Source organism: Copadichromis virginalis, linkage group LG16 (genome assembly GCF_057382275.1).
Source record: "Copadichromis virginalis isolate Kocher_CV1m ecotype Utaka linkage group LG16, C_Virginalis_male_GT1.1, whole genome shotgun sequence".
NCBI classification, from domain to species: domain Eukaryota; kingdom Metazoa; phylum Chordata; class Actinopteri; order Cichliformes; family Cichlidae; genus Copadichromis; species Copadichromis virginalis.
In genome coordinates this window covers 22631729-22652267 of record NC_140633.1, presented here as the reverse complement: position 1 = coordinate 22652267, position 20539 = coordinate 22631729, and the positions used below count along the sequence as shown (strand labels likewise).

General features: G+C 41.9%; 1 protein-coding gene across 1 annotated transcript in view; it reads left to right on the top strand.

The window, feature by feature from the left end:
* Positions 1-20539, top strand: part of anos1 (anosmin 1) — a 41180-nt gene extending 20641 nt beyond the window's left edge. Inside the window, exons 3-14 of the mRNA XM_085433848.1 lie at positions 467-529; positions 827-1049; positions 6474-6658; positions 6971-7100; positions 9119-9324; positions 10699-10843; positions 12820-12966; positions 15387-15475; positions 16592-16763; positions 17036-17256; positions 17886-18027; positions 19327-20539. Coding sequence (XP_085289974.1) covers positions 467-529; positions 827-1049; positions 6474-6658; positions 6971-7100; positions 9119-9324; positions 10699-10843; positions 12820-12966; positions 15387-15475; positions 16592-16763; positions 17036-17256; positions 17886-18027; positions 19327-19385 — 1782 coding nt within the window. The 3' untranslated portion in view covers positions 19386-20539. The remainder of the gene's footprint in view (positions 1-466; positions 530-826; positions 1050-6473; positions 6659-6970; positions 7101-9118; positions 9325-10698; positions 10844-12819; positions 12967-15386; positions 15476-16591; positions 16764-17035; positions 17257-17885; positions 18028-19326) is intronic.

Here is a 20539-nt window from a genome sequence, read left to right as displayed (position 1 = left end):
ACCAAGTGTATCATTTATTAAATGCTCTCTGTTCAGCATGGTAACAAGTAGGGAGCTTAGTGCCAGTGCCAAAGTGTATCAAGCCCAGACATGTACAGGGGAAGTGGCAGGACGAGAAGGAGGCGTAGACAGCATGGGAGGCTACTAGTGTTAAGGCGTGAAGAGAGAATCTGTCAAGGCCTACACCAAGCAAAACCCAAGCAAGAGCAGAGTTTTTAAGAGACAGCCTGCACCTGACAGACAAACTTTCTCCCATATCTGCTTTTGTAGAGGACTGTTTGCGCCCTTTGATGGTTTGGCCATTATCCGTAGCAAAAAGTGGTGTGTTTGGTTGCTGCAAAGGTGGTAGGGGAAGTGCCTAAGCGAGGTGCCTGTCAGCCCACCACAAGTAGGCACCATCTCCACAGCACTAACACTTTGATGTGGCTGGTTCTTTGAAGAACTGACACCCTTCTCCTTTTCACAGTGCCTGGAGCCCTGCAAGGAATCCTGGGACCTGAAGGAAAACCAGTGCCAAGATTTATGTGAGGTATGTCACTGCCACAAATGCTGCGGTTGCATCAGATTTTGAGCTTTTGAGGGGTTTTTTTCAGGCCCAGTGGGAAGATTTAGTAAGAGGAAAGTTTGAAAAGGGGTGTGAAGCAACTGGTTTTGCACTGTAATGACACCCTCTGTGAGCCTAAGCTGTTTAATGTACTCGCCGCTCCAGTGAGTCATGAGCAGAAATGTAAACAGGAGAATCACTGTTAGCTCACAGCCCTGCCTTAAAAAAGTAGTCTGACTTATATTTTTTTTTCTCCCCTTCTCCTTCCCTCTTCTTCCTCAGCCCCTCTTTCCCAAGAAACACTACGAGTGTCTCACGAGCTGCGAGTTCCTAAAGTCTGTGGAGGGAGTGAAGCAGGGTGACTGCCCTGCCCCGGAGAAGGCCAGCGGCTTCGCAGCTGCCTGTGTGGAGAGCTGCGAGGAGGATGGAGAGTGTTCAGCTGTCAAAAAGTGCTGCTCCAATGGCTGTGGCCACACCTGCCAGCTGCCAAAGAATCTCTACAAAGGTGATGCTGAAGGCAGATAAAATCAAACATTATTTTATCGTATTCTGCAACAGTACATCGCCGTGTAAATCCTTAAGAAGTCATATATGGTTCATTTGGCAGCCCCTGGTTGTTTAATGAATACAACAGCAAACACTCCTTGAGCTGCTGCTTTGTTAAACCTCTAACCGGGGTGTCGGTTTACAGTAAAAGCAGCCATTTCGAAACAAGTCATTTTGTTTGACCTGGCTTCGTCCCGGCCACGACACAAGCAGTTTTCCAACCACAGCAAGGCACATTAAACGTTTTTTACCTTTCCGAGGAGCCGGGGCGGCACAGCGTGTTGCTTCTAAGTGCCGCTGCTTCCTGTTCCATTACCGAAATATTTAACAAGATTTACCAAGGAGAAGACATGTCTTTGTATATTTTTGGTAACTAATACAGGTGACAAATGCACTGCGTTTCCTGTGACGGCTTCACGTTTAAAGCCTGCTGTCTTTTCCCATGCTTCAAATGTGAAGCACCACTGGTGGGAGAGTAAAGTGTAATCAAAGACGCTGTTATCGTTCAGACAAAACCAAATCAGTCAAGCCTGATTAAATGTAGAGCATCGCTGGAATAACTAGACCTCCCACCAACAATCAAAGCGACTGCATCAGAGAAATCATTCCTGAATGTAAATAAACTGACAGCCTAATGCTGACAAATGTTGTCCACAGATATAAACAAGGTTTGTCAGAAATGGCAGTCTTAAGGATCGTAACTTCCACATTCCTAAATTGCCGCATTAATAGCAGTTTATAATAAGTCAGAACATAAGTATTAAAAGGTTACATACTGTGTATTGTAAACAACTCTGTCTGTGATTTCCTTATATATCAGCACCTTTATTTGCTTGTTTCAGGCTTGCAATTAACTGCGGTTCTGACTACACACATTAAACTCTAGACATCCAAGTCCCCAATTTAGTTTCCTTTTAAGTGGTATTTTGTATCAGCTTGTTCCAGCTGCTCGTTGAAGCCATGTCATGCTCACATTGAATTAAACATCGCACCTAAGACTTAATGTTTTTCTGTTCCATTTCAACTGATTAATTCTTTTCCAGATGTCTTGTGTACATTTTTATAAATATCTCTGTAAAATCCAGTGAATTTGAAAGCTGTTTGATTGCGCAGCATTGGTTTAATTAGTTGCCGGCAGAATATTTGAGATCAATGAACAGAGAGAGGGAAACGTTTAGATAAAATGCTCAGTTAAAATGCTCTGTGACAAATGAGAAAGCTCTAAAAATAGTTATTTAATAAACATCGTTCTTTATTTAATACTTAATTATTGACAGGGTAATAGTCAGCAAGGTTGACAGACCTTAAGGGACAGTGTCTAAACATCAGGTTGTAAGCACAGATTAGCTAACTGTCAGTCACTTGGCACACAGTACTATGGAAATGCTCGAGCTATCCCTCATTTCTTTCTATTTTGCTACAAAAATGTGAAATAAATGCAACGATTTCTTGAAACTTGCAAACTTGAATGGAATTAGAATATATTAGGCAAAAGCAAATTTTGTTTAATTCTAACAAGCTTGAAGGTGCATATATGAAAAAATTCAAATTTGGATTCAAAACTCCATAAAACCTGTAGCAACAGGTTTTATGGAGTTTCCAGCTCAGTTCTTGTATAATCTGGCATACCTCAGCCTCTTCTCCCTGTTTCTCTTCCTTAAGAATGGCTTCTTGACATCTCTCAGGTCCCGATTTTTAAAAAGTTTCAGATATTATTCACCTGCTTTAGATAGCGTTTGTTATTATCATTATTATTATTATTAATCGATTTTTTTTTAGGCCTATTTGCACCTCCATGTGTCCTGTTTGTTTCAAGGACACACTCCACACCATGATGGGAGAATCACCTTTTTGTGTCTGTCAAATTGTGATTTTTGTAGATTCGACTAAAGAAGGAAAAAAAGTGTTTTTGTGACAGTCTGCTAGTAACAAAGACACAACACTAGTTCTTCCCTTGAGTTAGGGGCCTTTTTAAATAATGGAATCATTCATAGCCACAAACAAACTGTAAATATGGAATGGAGAAAAACTTTGCAAGAAGTATTGCAAGAAAGTCTCCTTGGAAACAAAATATAAAGAAATGAGAAGTGGCTCAAAACTTTTGCACAGTGCCGTCTTTATTTATTTAATTATTTATAAGAATTGCTGAGTATGGCTTATAAGAAGGACTAGATTACATAACACGGTTCGTCAGCCTAATCTTGCATACGCTGCTTTTCGACTTTTCCTGTTCGTTATGTGGAGTCTCGTATCTGGTACCGGTTCAATGCAGCCGTCGTGTTTTTTAATATGATTAACTGCTTCAGGTTGCATAATTTTCATAAATACCGTTGAACCAATTAATCCCTGCCTGTTAAACATTATTGTAAATCTCAGTGACGCAAACACAGATAATCTTGCAGGGTTTTTGACAATTGCAGTAAGAACCTGAAAATCTTTATTTCATCTCTTTGCATTGTGCTTCACCCACACATCCCTCATGCCATTTCAGCTGTAAATGGGAATGGATATTCAGCATTGAATTTGCAGGATAAGCTTGAGGGTTTCATAGACACAGATGTACCCAAGAATCTTTGCTCCAGTAAAATGGTTTAATAGTGCTGCCCAAGGCGACTTGATGTACCGCGGGTGCTGAGTCGTTATGTGAGAGAACCCAGGGCCCTTGAACTCAGAAGATTGGAGCTGGAACTGCATTATATACGCTGTCAGCACACAATTGCTGGCACCCTGAGGCCATAACAAAGTTCAGGAGATGAAGCGGTGGTAGGAGAGTCTAAATTAAGCTGAACCGCTCCACTGATAGACCGTAGTGCATGCTTTGAATCACACTTTAAGCATGGTTTACTATGTAGCACACTTACTATTGCATGGCAGGAGCATGTGATATGTCAGTTTGAGCTTGTGCACACAGTAGAACATGGAAGCATTTATATTTGATTTGATCTTGAGGGACGTCATGGTGGATGTCATGCACTAAAAGGTGTACAGCACCCTAATCTGGGAAAGATGAAAGCTGGCGTGACCTTGAGAATTTCTGTACACTGACCGAGTCAATGAAAACCATTCACGGCACGGCGAGACCTTCATATCGAGCAGCCTTCCCGCTGATTTAGCCCAAACACTGAGCTCATGATGGGTCGCCTTCAGCGCTGCATTTACACTGAATTACACCAAGTATTCTGGTGAAAGTCTGGATGGAATTCCTGTCCCGGTCCTCAGTGTTAAAGGTCTAATTAGATGCTCATGCCTTCAAGAGTGTAATTGTTTCTGTGTGTGCGCAAGTGTGCATGCAGTCTTCACCATGATGAGCCTTGATGCTGGAAGCCATTAGCAAACATAAGCGGGGAGAAATGGAGCGTTTCCCCCCACTGAGATCACTCTCAGATGTGTGTGTTTGTGTGTGTGTTTGTGTTCAGGCTAGGGTCCCCAGTTAATGTCAAAGTCCCTGAGATAGACACCCCCCCCCCCCAAAAAAAAAAGAAAAAGAAAAGAAAAAACTTAAGTCTTGAAGACACTGAACCCCCTGAGTTTTTGATGTTTAACAAACTTTCTTCTTCTTCTTCCATTTTTTATTTTTTTGCACCAATAAGTTCCACATCATCCACTGCTCTCCAGCGTTGCCTTAGTTTTATTTGTGGAGAAGTTCCTCATATAAAATATGCAGTGCGTATAGAAATAGAAATAACTAGCTTATTAGACAGTCTCTCCTTTTATACTTCTTTCATTTTCATATTGTTCTCTCTAGTTTTTCTCATTCCTGGGAAGAATTGGCTCGACATGCGACACAAGCCTGCACGTTTTGCATGTTTTCTATTTCTGAGACGAAAAAAAAGAAGAGAGAGAGAATGTCAGAATTTAATTAAATGTAGCCATAGTCACGCTGTCACAACAAGTCAGTCAGTCCACAAGCCCCCCTCGCATTACTGTAAATCATTGTGCTACACGGAGTATTTACACTGTTTTCCTCACCCCCTGTAATTAGAGCAGTCATTATGACAGTATGTGCGTGAGTATTGAGAATTATATTCCTGGAGTGTAATTGTTGGCATGATTAAGACATGAATGAACGCTGTACCCTTGATCGTGCTTCAGCAACAGTTGCATCATGATTTGGAGTAAGTGTGTGGCAAGGAGAAGAAAAAGAATGAAGCGTGATTTTTCTAGTTATTTATTTATTTATTTATTTGGACCAAACCTGTCTCGAAGGTTATCTCACGGAAAAGCATTAATTGTCCTCCTACGTATTGTCAAAGAGACGTGTGTGCGTCTTTGTATTTTCGTGTGTAGCTTTGCGAGCACTTGTGTGACTTTGTGGGAAGATGAGCGAAGACAGAAGGGGAAGAGGAATGCTGCGGTTACCTCGGTGTTGATTATTGCGCAGGAAATATGACACGTTTGTTCGCGCACGCTCTGCTGTGGAGCTGTGAAACCACAGCACAATGACCCCCAGCTGTTAGTATGAAGAAAGCTGTTATCAATGGGACAAAACAAAGTACTGAGTCCTTATGCATATGACTCAAGGGGTCCTCCTTCCATGATTCTTGCGCATCAGTCACTTTTTCATGCTCTGCAAGGGGGCTGAATAGACATATAAGCTTATCAGATGCTCTGAATGCAAATTGCACTCTTATGTTGTTTACCGACATATTAGCCTTGAGCGTGGAGTGATGCCGATCATAAATGCGAAGCAGCAGTAAGCCGTTCGGCAGCGACAGAGGTCCAACATAATGTTCTGAAGTGCTAGGTGATTTATGGAGAACTGTTGGACGTGTTGGGTCTTCTCCTGTAGTTCCAAACTTGCTTTTCCAATCTCCATCTCATTATCACCGTGCCCGACGCTCAATCAACAACTCACTACGTGTCCAGTGCAATAAATTTACTTGAGAGAGTCAGTCTGACTTGGCAGAATGTTTGGCCGGTCCCGCACTTAATAAATCTCTAATTTATTGCACATGGCCGCACTGACTTTGACTGAAAGGCTGAATGTGAAGTTCAGTGATGCAAATTAACGCTGCATGCATGTGCGCGGATGCTTGTACTGGATTATTTTGCGTCTGCGAGCGAGAGAAAGAGAGCATACCTAAATGCAAACTGCGTGTATCATCACTAAGAAACGCAGCTACTAAAACACAGGAAATCTCCCAATCTGCCACAGTAGAAAGATGACGTTGTTGACCCGCAGCATGTATTTAATCTTTTGCGATGAGATCATGTCTCATTTTGAAATCTGTATCTGTCCAATTCAGAGTCATTCATATTTCCAACCTACATTAGTCAGGAGAGGAAAACAAGACATATCACGTATAATTTCTCCAACAATGTTCCACACAAGTGGTGATATTAATCCTTGTCAGTGTTTCAACATCCTTTCTTGTACTTTTAGGAGTCCCTCTGAAGCCGAGGAAAGAGCTGGTGTTCTTGGAGCACCCGTCCGGTCAGCTGGAGATCCGCTGGTCCTCCAAGTTCAACATATCCGTGGAGCCTGTGCTGTATGTGGTGCAACGCCGCTGGAACTACGGTATTCATCCCAGTGAGGATGATGCCACGGAGTGGCAGACAGTCGCACAGGTAGAAACCGATACACCACACAGATAAAATACTGGAGAATCCCATAAATGCATGAAGTCTGTCGTGCGAGGACTCCTTCTCGTCACATTTGTATCCGAATGAATTTACAGTTTCACGTGTCCCAGCATGCCACAGCTGCGAAACTGCTGCTCTGCACTGCAGCATGCGGTTGCACGTTCCTCACGGTGTCTTTGATAGTTTGGCAATGAGAAACACAGATGAATGATGTGGCAGCACACTCACATGGGGCTGTGACCCTGTGTAAACCCTGACCCCTGTGGTTTGCTCCCCCCACCCCCATCTGTCCCTCAGACTGCAGAGGAACGCATCCAACTGGCTGACATCAGAGCTAGCAGATGGTACCAGTTCAGAGTTGCAGCCGTCAATGTCCACGGGACCCGCGGCTTTACTGCACCCAGCAAACACTTCCGCTCCTCCAGAGGTCTGTGTGTTTATCTGCATATCCAAGTGTCTGTGTGTGTGTGTGGCCTTGCCTTGTGTGTCGGTTCCTTCCCTCTATTTGTTATGTTTGAGACCTTGGAACAGGTGAAGCCTCGGGGAAGTGTTTTAAGCAGGTCTATTTGGTAAATATTCCCTCTGAATGTCAGCTTACAAGCCTTCTGTATTACCGACTGAGACATTTTCGGTTTCGTGTATTGTGTGTCCTAAACACTTCAGTTCCCGCAGCTCCATTAGGCAACAGCAAATTGATTATGACTGGTTAAGCCAAACACACATTTATTAAATTTGAATTATAGCTTTAGACTGTTTAAATATGTTTATTTAAAACTAAATTTGGGATTTAAAACCGCTGAATTCTTTCATATACTGCGTTAAACCTGAATTGTAAATAAATGTCTCCCGTCCAAAGTTTCCACACGTTTACCCAGCGAGCTAAACGAAATTCACGCTGATGCCAAGTGGAATTTGAGTAATGAGGAGTGCTTGGGTGCACAGAGCATTCATTTTCTGTATTGCAATGAGATCTTTACTTACATCTTCAAAGCAGGGCTTTCCCCTTTTTACAGTCATATAAAATGTAATAAGTCTGAATTAGTCAGGATGCAGCAGGTTTCAAATGAATGCAAGTGTTGTCTTGCTTCCAGACAAAGTGATGTAACCCAGCCACATTTCAGATCTTTGCCACAGATTAGTGAACTCTGATGGCATCCCGTGTTACTACTGGGACATTTTAAATAGCCGTGTTGTATTGCAGATGGCATTTGTTAAAGTCACGGACAGTTGTTTTGTGGTTCTTCAGGGGTTACAGGATTGTGAGTGTAACACTGTCTACAGTGCATCTGATTTATATCAGATATTGTTTGTTGGCAAGGCAGCAGGTTTTACGGTTATGCCTTCATTGGCCTTGAGCTAAGTGTCTTTAGATGTATATCGTGAAACATATACAAGGCATAAACTGTTCTCTACTGGAGTACTCGCCATGTTCTGCCAAATCCTAGAAATGGTACAAAGTACAAAACGTATTAGTGTGTTTCCTGGTGTGTTGACCTGTCCTGTCAATCCTTTGTCATGCCGTAGCTCCCCGAGGCATTTTGAAAGGCTTTCAGACCAGGTGGGATTCTGCTGCAGGAATGGAAGCTGACCTCCAATCAGGCCAATCACTGCGAGAATGTTGATAGATTGATGAGAGCTGCCACGGCTTTGATGAAGTCCCGACCATTCTGTCATGCCGCTGTTATTTATATAGTTCGGTCATATCATCTGAATGCAATTTCACACTACTATACTTTGTTAGGGCAATTTGTAAAAGCTGACTGCTTATTTATATTTCATGGCCAGCATCAGCTGGTTTGGAGAACCGATGTGTCCGATTGTGTTTTTTAGAGTGGATTAAATGTGTTTCAGGTGGGAGAGGGCAGGAGAGAGGAAAGCCAACTGGGTTGTGGCATGAATCATTTTCTCATTACAGAAAGACCGTTCCCCTTCTGGTCTGTCATCTGGCATGTAGCCCTGCCTGTCCTCCTGCACCAGGCTGACATCGGCCGACAGCAGTAGGCTGGGTCGCTGCACATACGGATAGGTTCAGATCCAGCTTTACGCTGGACACATGCATATTAGTAGGAGTACTGGCATTCTAAGTGTGGACCGTGCAGCCAGAGTGAGCAGCATGTGTTTGTTAACCCTTGACCTGTACTCTCAGTCCTGCCGAACGCTGTCATAGAAATGACACGACACCTGTCATAACACCTCACGACAGATTGTTAATAGGGGACTAATTACTTTGCACAGTGCCATGCGTGTTCCCCTCCTCAGCTGTGGAGGTGAAAGGTATCTTGGGTTGTAATACTTTTTACCTGAAAAGTGCCTTGGACCAAGATTTGCCATATCCAAGAACTAGAGGTCCAGTTTGTTTCCATCTCTAAGTGTTAACAGATGTATTTAGAATCAACACCAACTCACAGTGTTGTTTCTGTGTCTGCGTTGTTGCTATGTCTTCAGATCCATCTGCCCCTCCCAGCCCGAGCAGTCTGTGTGCCACCAACATGACTCTGGGCGAGGAAGGCCTGGTGACAGTTCGTCTCAACTGGACATTGCCAGAGGAGCCCGATATCCCCATACATCACTACAAAGTGTTCTGGAGCTGGACCGTGCCCACCAAGTCCATGGTGCCATCCAAGAAGAAAAGGAGAAAGACCACCAATGGGGTAATCTCCTCACTCTGTCTGAGTGATGTGTTCTTTTTCTTTCTTTCCTTTATCCGGTCTCTAAGACTACGAGGGCTCTTCCAAGATTATTTCAGCATCTTTTCTCCCAGTTTCGGTACAACTCTGTAAATATGCTTGGGCCCGCAGTGGGGGAAAAGATAAACATGGAATCGGAATGATATTTATTTATATGTGTAGGGAAGATCACTTATCCTCAGAGTGATACAATAAGTTCTTGATTGTTTTAATTCCTTACGCTGATGAAAGAACCCTTAAACACAGATTTAAGATTTGAGAGAAAGCACATTTAGTGTGATGGATAGCCTTGTTTAAAGCAATAAATCACAATTTCAAGGTGTGTGTATGTGCTTCTTATATCGATGTTTGTACATTTCATTTTCTGCTGCTCATTATTTGATTGTGTAATGTAGTTATTTTAAAAATCTGTTTTCTTACACATGTTTTAGCTGTTAAATCCAGCTGCATTCAAAATTCTTAACTTATTACTTTCTTTTCAATCATTGCAAAGTATATTTAAGACATTCTTTAATAATGACATGAATAGCATATTTAGAACGAATTGTGCTGATCCTCTTTATTAATGCCTTTGTTATTCTTTGGAGCAGTTTATTTTGCATGCTAGAACATTTTGCTCTCAGCTGTTTGTAGCAGCCAGAAACAAGAGTTTCTTTGGCATCTTTTTAAGCGTAGACATTACACATAAATCACATGACCAAGATCACTGGCTGCTCTCAAAAATGGAGTACTTGTTTGAGCTTTTACACAATATATCCATTAGCATCTGACCTGATATGGTATAGATGTGGCTCAGGAGGATGTCATTAAGAGACTCGGCCAAAAGCTCGGATAGTCCAGACCTGCCTTCATAGAGTCTTCTCCTGAATTAATTTTTGAAATGCATACCAGATGTGCCACAAAGGAGATAGAGGTGGTAGACACCGGACACCTATTGACACATGTACTACTGGTTTCCACTTTGGCACCTCAGGGCTTTGAAAGCAGCCTGCTGGCAGAGGAATGTCAAAACACCCACAGTCAATAACAAGAACTCATCAAGTTCATGCTGATGGAGGAATGCTAGAAGCCAAACACAGTGAAGAAGCCCTGGGAGGCTCTGATAACATGGCTCTGTCTTAAGGCCCTAAAGGCTATCTCCTCACCACCATCCCCTTTTTCAGCTCCACATGTGTTCTTAATAAGTAGGGCTTTCCCACAGGCCTGTGTTGTCTGGCATTGAGCTGGGCTGGAGCTGTGGCTGGTACAGTGACTTTAAATATAAGCTCATGTGACAGTGTGGTTACATACAAATGGCAAAAGCCAAGTGGGTTTTTTTTTTTTTTGTTGTTTTTACAGGCTCAAAACTGGGTAGATCTGGAGGGACTGGAACAAAACAGCAGTTACACTGTGGAGCTGCAGGCTGTCACATACTGGGGGCAGGTGCGTCTGAAGAGCTCCAAGGCCTCCCTTCACTTCAGTACCAGTCAGAATAATGACTCAGGTAAACATTATTATCCTATTCTTTACCCTTGCTAGACGCGTGGCTTCGGGAATGACAGACAGAATGTCAGTCGGTTGATGAAATTCTGAACAGACATAAGTCACATCGTGAAAATCCAAATAACTGATTCTGCCTTGATTCTCGTGACTCTGTGAGCCTGATTAATTTTGGTGCCTGAATCCCTGTCAAATGTTATCAAGCATTTAATCTGCACCCAACTGATTTTTAAATGCTAAACAGCACATTATTTTTGCACATTTTAGCGCGTAAAGGGGCGTTAACATTTAACTCAAACTACCAGTGTGCCTGAGTGTAGCCCCGCAGATCTGCTAGCATGGTTGGCATAAATCATGAATTCATTTAAAGCACGTTTATGAGATGGTCCTAAAGGAAGAGCAGCTAACAGAGAAAAATGGCTAAATTAAAAACCTGCTGTATATATTAAAAAAAAAAATTGTAACAGATTCACAATTATAGAATTGAAACAACAGAATTCTGCTAATGCACATTTTTCCAAGATTGCACCCAAAAACTACAACCCATGATAGAAGTATAGTTATCAATATGGAAATTTGCACGTGTGCATAAGAAGCAGTTGGTGTGGTGGTAGATATCAGATGGCTCATATGATGCATGAAATCAAATGTGTAGTAATTGGCTTGTGGTGCATGGCATCATAATTGCTTACATAAAATATTTTTTCCCCATAACTTTTGTAATAAATTTACACTGAAAAGAAAAAAGAATCTTACATTATTTGGGGGTCAGCACAGACAGTGAGCACTGTTGCTTCTCAGCAAGAAATTCCTGGGTTTGAATCCACCATCTGGATGGGGACCTTTCTGTGGGGAGTTTGTATGCTCTACCCATTTTTGTCTGGGTTTTCTCCCACAGTCCAGAGACATGTAATTAGTGGGGTTGGGTTAACTGGTGATTCTTAGTTGCCCATAGGTATGAAGGTGAGCTTGAATGGTTTTCTGTCTCTAAGCTGGTGACCTGTCCAGAGTGTACCCTGCCTCTCACCTTATGCTAGTTGGGATAAACTTAAGCCTCCCTGCAACCCTGAATTGGATAAGCAGAAGAGGATGGATGGATGGAAGGGTGGAAGGATATTATTCTGATGCCTTCTGTTGAAAACAATGAAAACTGGAAAAACAAAACATGAAAGTTGCATTTTTGGAATTAAACTCCTGAGAGTCCAATATTAACCAGAAGTTACAGAACTGGAACTTTTATTTTAATCATAATCTTTATGTTTAGCCAAAGCTCCTTTGAAACTGACACAACTGAGGTTAGGCACTCACTGTTGATGCACAAACAGGGCCACCGCTACCTGAAATCAAAAGAAACTTGGATGAAGCTGCAGCTGTCTAATTGCTGAGCCATATGGGATTTGAGAAAACCATTTTAGCTGAATCCAGTTTTCTTTTTTGTTTGTTTGCTTTTCATGATAGCTGAATTTTCCTAATTTGAGGTAAACAATCATCATGAGATTTGCAACGAAAAAAGCTGGAAAAGCTAAGATACACTGACAGCACATCTGCAATCATTTGGAGGTCTTGAACTCTTGGGAAGCGTAGGCCAAGCCTCAAAGGTGTGTGTGTGTGTGTGTGTGTGTGTGTGTGTGTGTGTGTGTGTGTGTGTGTGTGTGTGTGTGTGTGTGTGTGTGTGTGTGTGTGTGTGTGTGTGTGTGTGTGTGTGTGTGTGTGTGTGTGTGTGTGTGTGTGTGTGTGTGTGTGTGTGTGAGTGTTTTTCTTTTTTTCAAATGTACACGAGGTTCTAAAGTGAATTGAATTGCCAACCTGCTTCTTTGTGTACAAATCAAGTTACAGCACATTTGTGCATGAAGAACATGTTGTTCACTGGCGTAATCTTACAAAGAAATAATAGTGTTTCTGTTACCATGCTGGACTGTTTTCTGCAACATAGTCACTTTCATGTCTTAGCTAAGAAACATTTCTCATTTCTCATCCCAGCAAAATCTGTGCTCAAGTCAAAGAAGGAGGAGATATCCCCTCTTGGTTCGACCCTGGCCAAACGCCCTTCTGGCCCTCTAGAAGTAGGCACGCCCTTTTACCAGGACGGCCAGCTGCAGGTCCGTGTCTACTGGAAGAAGAGAGGAGGTGAGCTCCCTACTGTAGTGATTTATGGCTTCGTTAGAATCTAATTAGCACCCCATCATGCCCATCAATCACTATGACTCATGTGTACCATAATAAAATGTTATGACTGATTCCCACTTACTCAAACAATCGAAATTTGCTTCTTTTTTTTATGAATGTGGTATCAGATGGTGTAAATGAAACAATGTGTCTTTGTGAGAGCTGTGTAATGTGAGTGCTGGGCAAAAACCGCACACGGACGGGTAAAGCAGAGCCACCGTTTAGTAAAGAACAATAAACACACAGAGTCAGAGCTGTGCAATGGGATTTATTGACAGCTGTATTTAATAGATTCTTGCCTTCGCATTAGCGTTGAAGCGGTCGATTTTCTTTTTACGAGACTTGATGTCATAGAAAGCGGGCTTGGTGGTGGATTGAAGCACTGTAACGGGTTAAAAAAAACCTATAGGAATGGCTGTCTCTGTGGCATTCACTCCCAAAAACTTTCTGTTAATACCAGAATGAAAATATGGAAACCTTGAAAGCGATGCTCTCAGGGTAACCTGTCAAGTCCCATTCACTGGTCTATGTTATGTTACTAATATATGTCATCGCCCAAGCCAAACTCCACATCTTGGAGTCAAGAATGCAAACCCTGGCTGAAGGAGAGGCCTGGTGAGACACCAACTGCTGAATCAGAATGAGGGGGGGAGGTTATGGAGTTGGCCCAGAGCTGTTAGCAAGGTTGGCCTGGTCTCAGAGAGCTGAGTGATGCTGACGGGATCAAGCATGCCTGGGGAATCACGGTGTTGCAGAGCAGAGCTAATCCCAGTCCAGCTTCTCTTTCTGTGTCTTGTTTCGTGGGTCCCCGTCCGCAGCGTGTGCATCACTGGCACTCATTAGTCTGAGTGATGACCCTGGCTTGGACTCTGACAACGTGCGCTCCACTACCGTAAACACACAGACATACGGATGGCCTCAGGAGGGCTGAAGAGTCTCTGGACATCTGGCTTGTGTGACAGAGAAAGCGACAGGTTAACTGAACCATGATTAAACTCTCATTCATTGTCTCTGTGATTCAAAACAGCCTAGCCTCTGGGTTGTGTCCAGCAGACGAAAGAGAACCATGTTGTACACGAGCTCAGATAATATATCTGTCTGCCTAACACCCAGACAATAGACGGCAGATCAGCTGTGGCGGGACTTCAGAGGCTGGCTTCCAGTCATGATTTATCGAACGCTGCTGCGGTTCCGTTCTCTACCTGATTTCCATGTCCTATTTCTTGTTTTACATACCACTGCCCTCCTTCAGTCAGACCGGGCTAGGCATATCTTGTTTATGTCCTTTCCCCGATTTCCCGGTTCCCTGTAATTCCTCTCTTCTGCTTCCAAAGAGCTCTGGGGCTTTAAGTGCCAGATCTGTGTCTAAGCCTTCAAAGGACCCCTTTTATCTGCAAACTACAACCCAGGCCCCTACTGAGGGGTGAACATAGCACAACTCAATTATTAATCAGAGATGTATTTCATATATTCAAGGGACACAGCTGAATGAATAATAAATCCAGTAACATAAGATGAGGTAGATAAATATTGCTGATGAGGTTGTGCGGGGCTACTGTACAGTAATGAAGTGAATGCTGTTTCGCAGAAGCAGGATTTGGACCACGATGAGCTTTTCAGCAGACAAAAGGGCAGATTTAGGAAGCTGAAAAGTTGTAATTGATAATTGCAAAGACAACAAATGGAGTTCACTCTTTTTCATGTTAGGAAAGAGATACCAATAGTATCTGATCCCAAACAAGGAAATCAGTGATTTCAGCCTGTCAGATTTGCTTCTGATGTCAGATAAATGTTTGATGGCTGCAATGCAATCCTAAGTACAGTTGCTTAAATACTAATTTTTAATCCACTGGAATATGTCATATCCACCACTGGGAGTAAATCGAGTGTTTCTCAAGCATGTGGCAAAAAGTTCAAGAACTGAAAAAACATCAAAATCAGCCATGGTTGCATCTGAGCTACAGCCACTTAGTTACTCATGCTCTTACTGTGCTTGTGTGGGTTTCCTTTGGGTACCCTGGCTTCCTCTCACAGTTTAAAGACGTGCATGTTAGGTAATTGGTGATTTTTAAATTGGCCGTGGTTATGAGGTAGATGAAGTGCTCAAAGTGGGCAGAATGACACACCGGATGAATATCTGCTTAAATGTGGCTTATGCTCTGAAGCACTTTGAGTGGTCATTAAGCCAGAAAAGTGCTAAATAAATGGCAGTCCATACGTGCTGTAATAATACACCCATAGTTTTTTGTAATGTTTTTTTTAATGCACAACTTCCCTTTCTTTTATATACACATCATAATTAAATTATATTAAAAAAAAATAACTGACTACTGAGTAATTTCTCTGTTACATTCTCTATTCTCCTCCTTTCTTTGTTTCAGACTCCTCTGTGAGTCGCTACCATGTCCAGTGGATGCCAGAGTACTGTAGCCACAACGAGACCCAAGGACCACAGAAGTCCGTCACGCAGGTCAGTCCCCAGAAGCTGTTACGCACCACTTCCAGCTGGGGGTCCTTTCTCGTAGGGCAGCGCATTAGAGAAGTGGCGTGGTCAGAAGCTTTGTGCTAAGCAAAGCATGTGCCTAAGCCTTTGTTTGATGCTCAGGAAGAATAGCTCCACTAAGGAAAACAACTGCGCCGAGTGAATCAGGAGCCCTGTTGTGTTAGATTTGCACCAGGCAAACCAGTGGCTGTTGTTTTGAATATTATGAGTCAGTCGTGTGGTCACGCATGCGGTGTGTTGGCCAGTAACTTTTATTTACTTAAACAATGTTTCCCAGAATTCAGCAGCCCCAGCCGTGCGGCTGTGTGGGGCTTTGTTTTAGGATGCAGTGTTGTCTGTGTTGGAGAGCTTGACACAGAGAGGGTTAACTGTTTGTGCTCAGGCTGATACGTGATGGCAGAGGCCTGGTAATCAGCGCATTCTTTAGAAACCAGCACCGTGGTTGCTAGGAAATACATTTCCATTTTCTATAGATCACCAGGAAGGGTTGCAGCCTTGTGCTTTTATGTGAGCACAGTGCCTCATTCACTTTTAATCAAAGCTGTTACATATCAGTGAGAATATATATTATATATATATACACACACCCTTTCCCTAAGGGCTGTCTATTAATGGAGGCCCTGTTCTATTACTGAAAGTCTAAATCCACTACTCACCGGGGGTTTTTGTTTCACAGAGAGCTGAGAAAAGCTTTTCTCATTCAGATCAATAGATGATTAAACTTAGAAATTAGTGTCAGTGTTACATGGCTCCAAAGAGCCCATTAACGTGGATTTACAGGCATCTCAAATTAGGCATGAATTCGCTTTGATCGCTGCTTCTTGTTGAGGTTCTTGTGTTTATGCTGTGCCACATTTGGAAGCTATGAAAAAATCATTTCTATTACAGTTTGAATAGGAGAATAGTAGCCTAACCCCTACCATGTGAGAGTTCAAAGTAGTCCTCCAGTACGGTACGTGTTCCTGGGGCCTGAGTGGGAACGTGATCTGCGCTGTGTATTTAATTATCTCCCAAGCTCCATGGGACCTGACCTGGGTGACATGTCAAAGTCATCAGAACTGAGTAATGTGTTTCTTTGCACAGGAGAACTACATCAACCTCCCAGGCCTGCTGTTCTCCTGCAAGTACAAAGTCACTGTTCACATGCTGAAGTCCAAGAGGCGCTCGAAGGACGAGAGCACCACTTTCCTCACCCCATCCTGCGCTACCATCCGGAGCAAGACTCACAAACACATCCCCTGCCCAGGAGAGGGAGGTGAGTAGTCTGCTGTTTGGGGGATTTTAAAACCGACCGCATTAGTGGAGACAATACAAAAACATTTGTTAGAATATCATTATTATTATCATGATGATGAGAAAAATCTCTATAGACTTAAAATATAGGTTTAACACGTTCAGGATAAATAGTTTCTCACATAACCTTTCTTACAAAACCAGAGTAGCTGTATTTCTTTGTTAATTTGTCAGTCTTCACGGATGTTTCCCAAAAATGTTTCTATAATAATGACACCAACTTTGTCCTAACAGCTTCAGGGCTTCCGAAAGTTCTTGCTAAACCTGAGAACCTGACGGCTTCCTTCACGACCAATGAGGGAAACATCACCGGCAATTTCCACTGGCGCGTCTCTAGGTTGGCTCCCCATCAGCGAATCACGGGCTTCCAGGTCACCTGGGCTGAAATCACAACTGAAAGCCGGCAAAACAGCCTGCCCAACAGCATCATCTCCCAGTCCCAGATCCTGCCACCAGTAAGTCTGTTTTTACTGAAGCAGAATTGGAGTTTAGCTAAAGTTTTGAATGTTAATATGGTTTTTATGAAACCACAGGAGATCGTGTTGTGACAAGACTATTAGTGTGTGCAACAGGAAAAGAAATGTATCTGTCAGATGTGACTGTGATTTGAGGATAACGCTGTTGTGGCTTCTTTGCATGAATCGTTTGATAAGCGGTAGTATGTAGACAGACACGGGGATAGATCTGGGGAAGTTTTTTGTCCTGCTGGAAGTTCTCCTCCTCTGCGCATTCATCTCCCTTCACGTCTGCCTCTTTCATCCTCCGTGAAAGCTCTGAAAAAGCTGCTCTTTGACATAATCTGTTCCATCAACAACACGTTCCGCCTATCTGCACCTCCCAGCCTCTACAGCTTGTCTATAAATAAAACCACCCACCGCACACTTTATCAACCTGGCAGTGAAAAGAGATACAGACAGCCTTATGAAAACAAAGTCTTTGTTTTTGTCTGTGACTTGTGCAAAGACGGCTACACTCCCCTCTTTTGCAGCCCATTCACATTAAAGTCCTGTCAGAATCAAAGGCGTGTTCTGTTGCATTTCATCTGATTGCATGTCGTCTCCTGCTCCCCTCCTTCGTTTTGCAGGATCATAACTTGCTTGTAGTGTCCAACCTGCGGCCGTCCACCTACTACAGACTGGAGGTGCAGGTTATAACAACTGGAGGAGAAGGTCCTGCCACGGTTAAGACCTTTCAGACCCCGAGCATACTGCCTGTCATACAACATCGTAAGTAGCAAGTCACTGTCAGCTTCCATAATTTATGAGCTGCACCTCAATTTGCTCAGTTGAAATGATAATGCCAGCGATTCAACATTTGAAATTCATATTGAGACTCTTTTGTTTGGTGTCTGTTACTGTTCAGTCCTAATAGCATACTGTAGATCTTCTATTTGTAGCTGCTTAAACCATGGCGCTAAACAGTTATGTTTTGTCTTTGCAGTAAATATATGACTATATATGGTATTAATGCCTAATATAATGTGAAGTAATGAATCTACCTATTTTCCTCTGCTGATTGTGTAAATCAGCATGTTTTTGCTGTTACTGAAAGTAAAATGTAAATGTTAAGGTGTTGTGTCAACAGTGGCGTTGTCATAGCTACATGAAAAGCAATGTAGGTGTAATATACACATATACACATCTCATTATTAGGGCTGTTACAATATCAGGTTTTCCCATCATAAATGCTATGGCCACAAGAGTTTAAGATAATAGTATTATTGAAAAGTCACATTAATCTTCAACTTTTATTTTTTATTGTAGGAATGCCACTATATTCTTATGTATGTATGTATGTATGTATGTATGTATATATATGTATATATTGTACTATTCTTAGTTAGCGTATTGTCTGTCTTGTCTTAATGTTGGTTTAAAATGGAGCACTGTAACAAAAAATAATTTCCCCCAGGGATCAATAAAGTATTCTGATTCTGATTCTGATATCAGAAATGTAGTAGTCAGTACCAATATAAGTAAAACTACATGATTCTCAATAATCGGCTTCAATATCAGAACAAAATTATCAATCAGTCAAATCAATTATATAAAAAAGAGCATTTACCGAAAAAAAAGCAAACAAATAAAAAGAAAATTAAGTAAACAACACAATGTTAAACTGTACATATAGGGACGTGCCAGCACAAATCCCTATCTTTCTTAGGGCATGTGCAAGATCAGCCCTTTATGCGCCTTCAATAAACCACCAAGCAGCCAGCAGAGTTACAACCGTCAAAGTAATTCAGAGAGGCACCAAGCCTCAGTGCTCATCTAGGAAAATCAAGGTGGCTAAAGGCTGACCTGCCTAAACATAAAAAAAATTTGAAACTATAGGTGATTAGCAACTGTAATATTACTGAACAGTAATTACATTACATATGTTGCAATAGGGGAAGCTGTAGTTAAACACCAGGTTTCATATAAGTGGCAAAAAGAAGCGCATTGCTACTCCCTGAAAAACCAATTCAAAGTGATTCAATCTGAAGTCGTATCTGACAGTTCTTTGAATCTGTGTGTTTTTTGAAGGACCAAGGCTGCGGCAGCACCACTCTCATCACCAGAAGCCGTCGGTAGAGAGACACTGAGTTTGAAGTCGAGGCAAACCCAGTAGGAAGAAGTACCAGTGGCTCTCTGCTCCTGTCTGTCAAAGAAGGAATGTGTGGAACCAAACAGAAACACAGCGCACCAGACCATGAACTGACCCCCCCTTCTTGTGAAATATGGGTCTATCTCCTCCAGGCTCCACAACACGTCAGCTATTCCTTCATAACCCCTCTCTCTTGACTTCCAAGTAACCGGAAGGGGTTTATCTATAGAGTGAAATTTATATTTTGAGGTCTCATATTCCGCGTTGGTTAGTACACAGCTCCCCAACTTATCCCATAAGGAGTTCATGTAATAAGTAAAACTAGATCCAGGAACCCCAGAATTGGTGATGAAGCAGTCATTGTAGACAACAATGACTGATTTAGATTTGGCTATTACACGGTTGAAATAAACAAAATAATTTGGGAACATGTTTGAAGATGATGGAATATTCGATAGGAAATGCAATAAATGTAAAACAATTAATGAAGAAAGAAAAGTAGAAATTAAAGTATTTATTTTGTGTTATCAGTTAAAGAGGCTCTTTGGCACACAGTCAGTACTGATGGTCAATGTAACTAAAGTCATCGTTGTCTAACCCAGAATATTTCGCGTAGTACGTTGCATGTAGTACATTTGATTTTAGAACTGTAAATGATTTACTTGCTTCAAATTGAAAGCTTGTAATGGTTTTGCATGACAGCCGTTAGCATTCTGTTGGCATGAAATGTCTGTGTTACCTCTTTTCAATATGCTAGCAATATTTCATTAACAGATTAACAAAGAATTATATTGGAAGTAATATGTAATGTTTATTAATGAAATTATAACTTGTGTGGAAATGATGAATTGTACATGTTCTTGGCTGTAGAAATATTTGTCGTGACAGTCAGTGAATGTCTATATTTATTTATGTGTGTATTACAAAGTTTGGTTTGGATGTGTGTGAATGTGTATGTTTTGTGTGTTTTAGCCTCATTTTTTTTTTTCTTTTCTTTTTTTTTTTTTTTTTTGGGAACTGGCAAAAAAAAGAAAAATCTTGTAAAGACATTTTGTAAAAATGGAAATGTAAATACGGTCTTATGTTACATGTTATTTTTCCATGGTAGAAACTGTACAAACTGCTAAGTAATAAAATAATCCTTAACCTGTG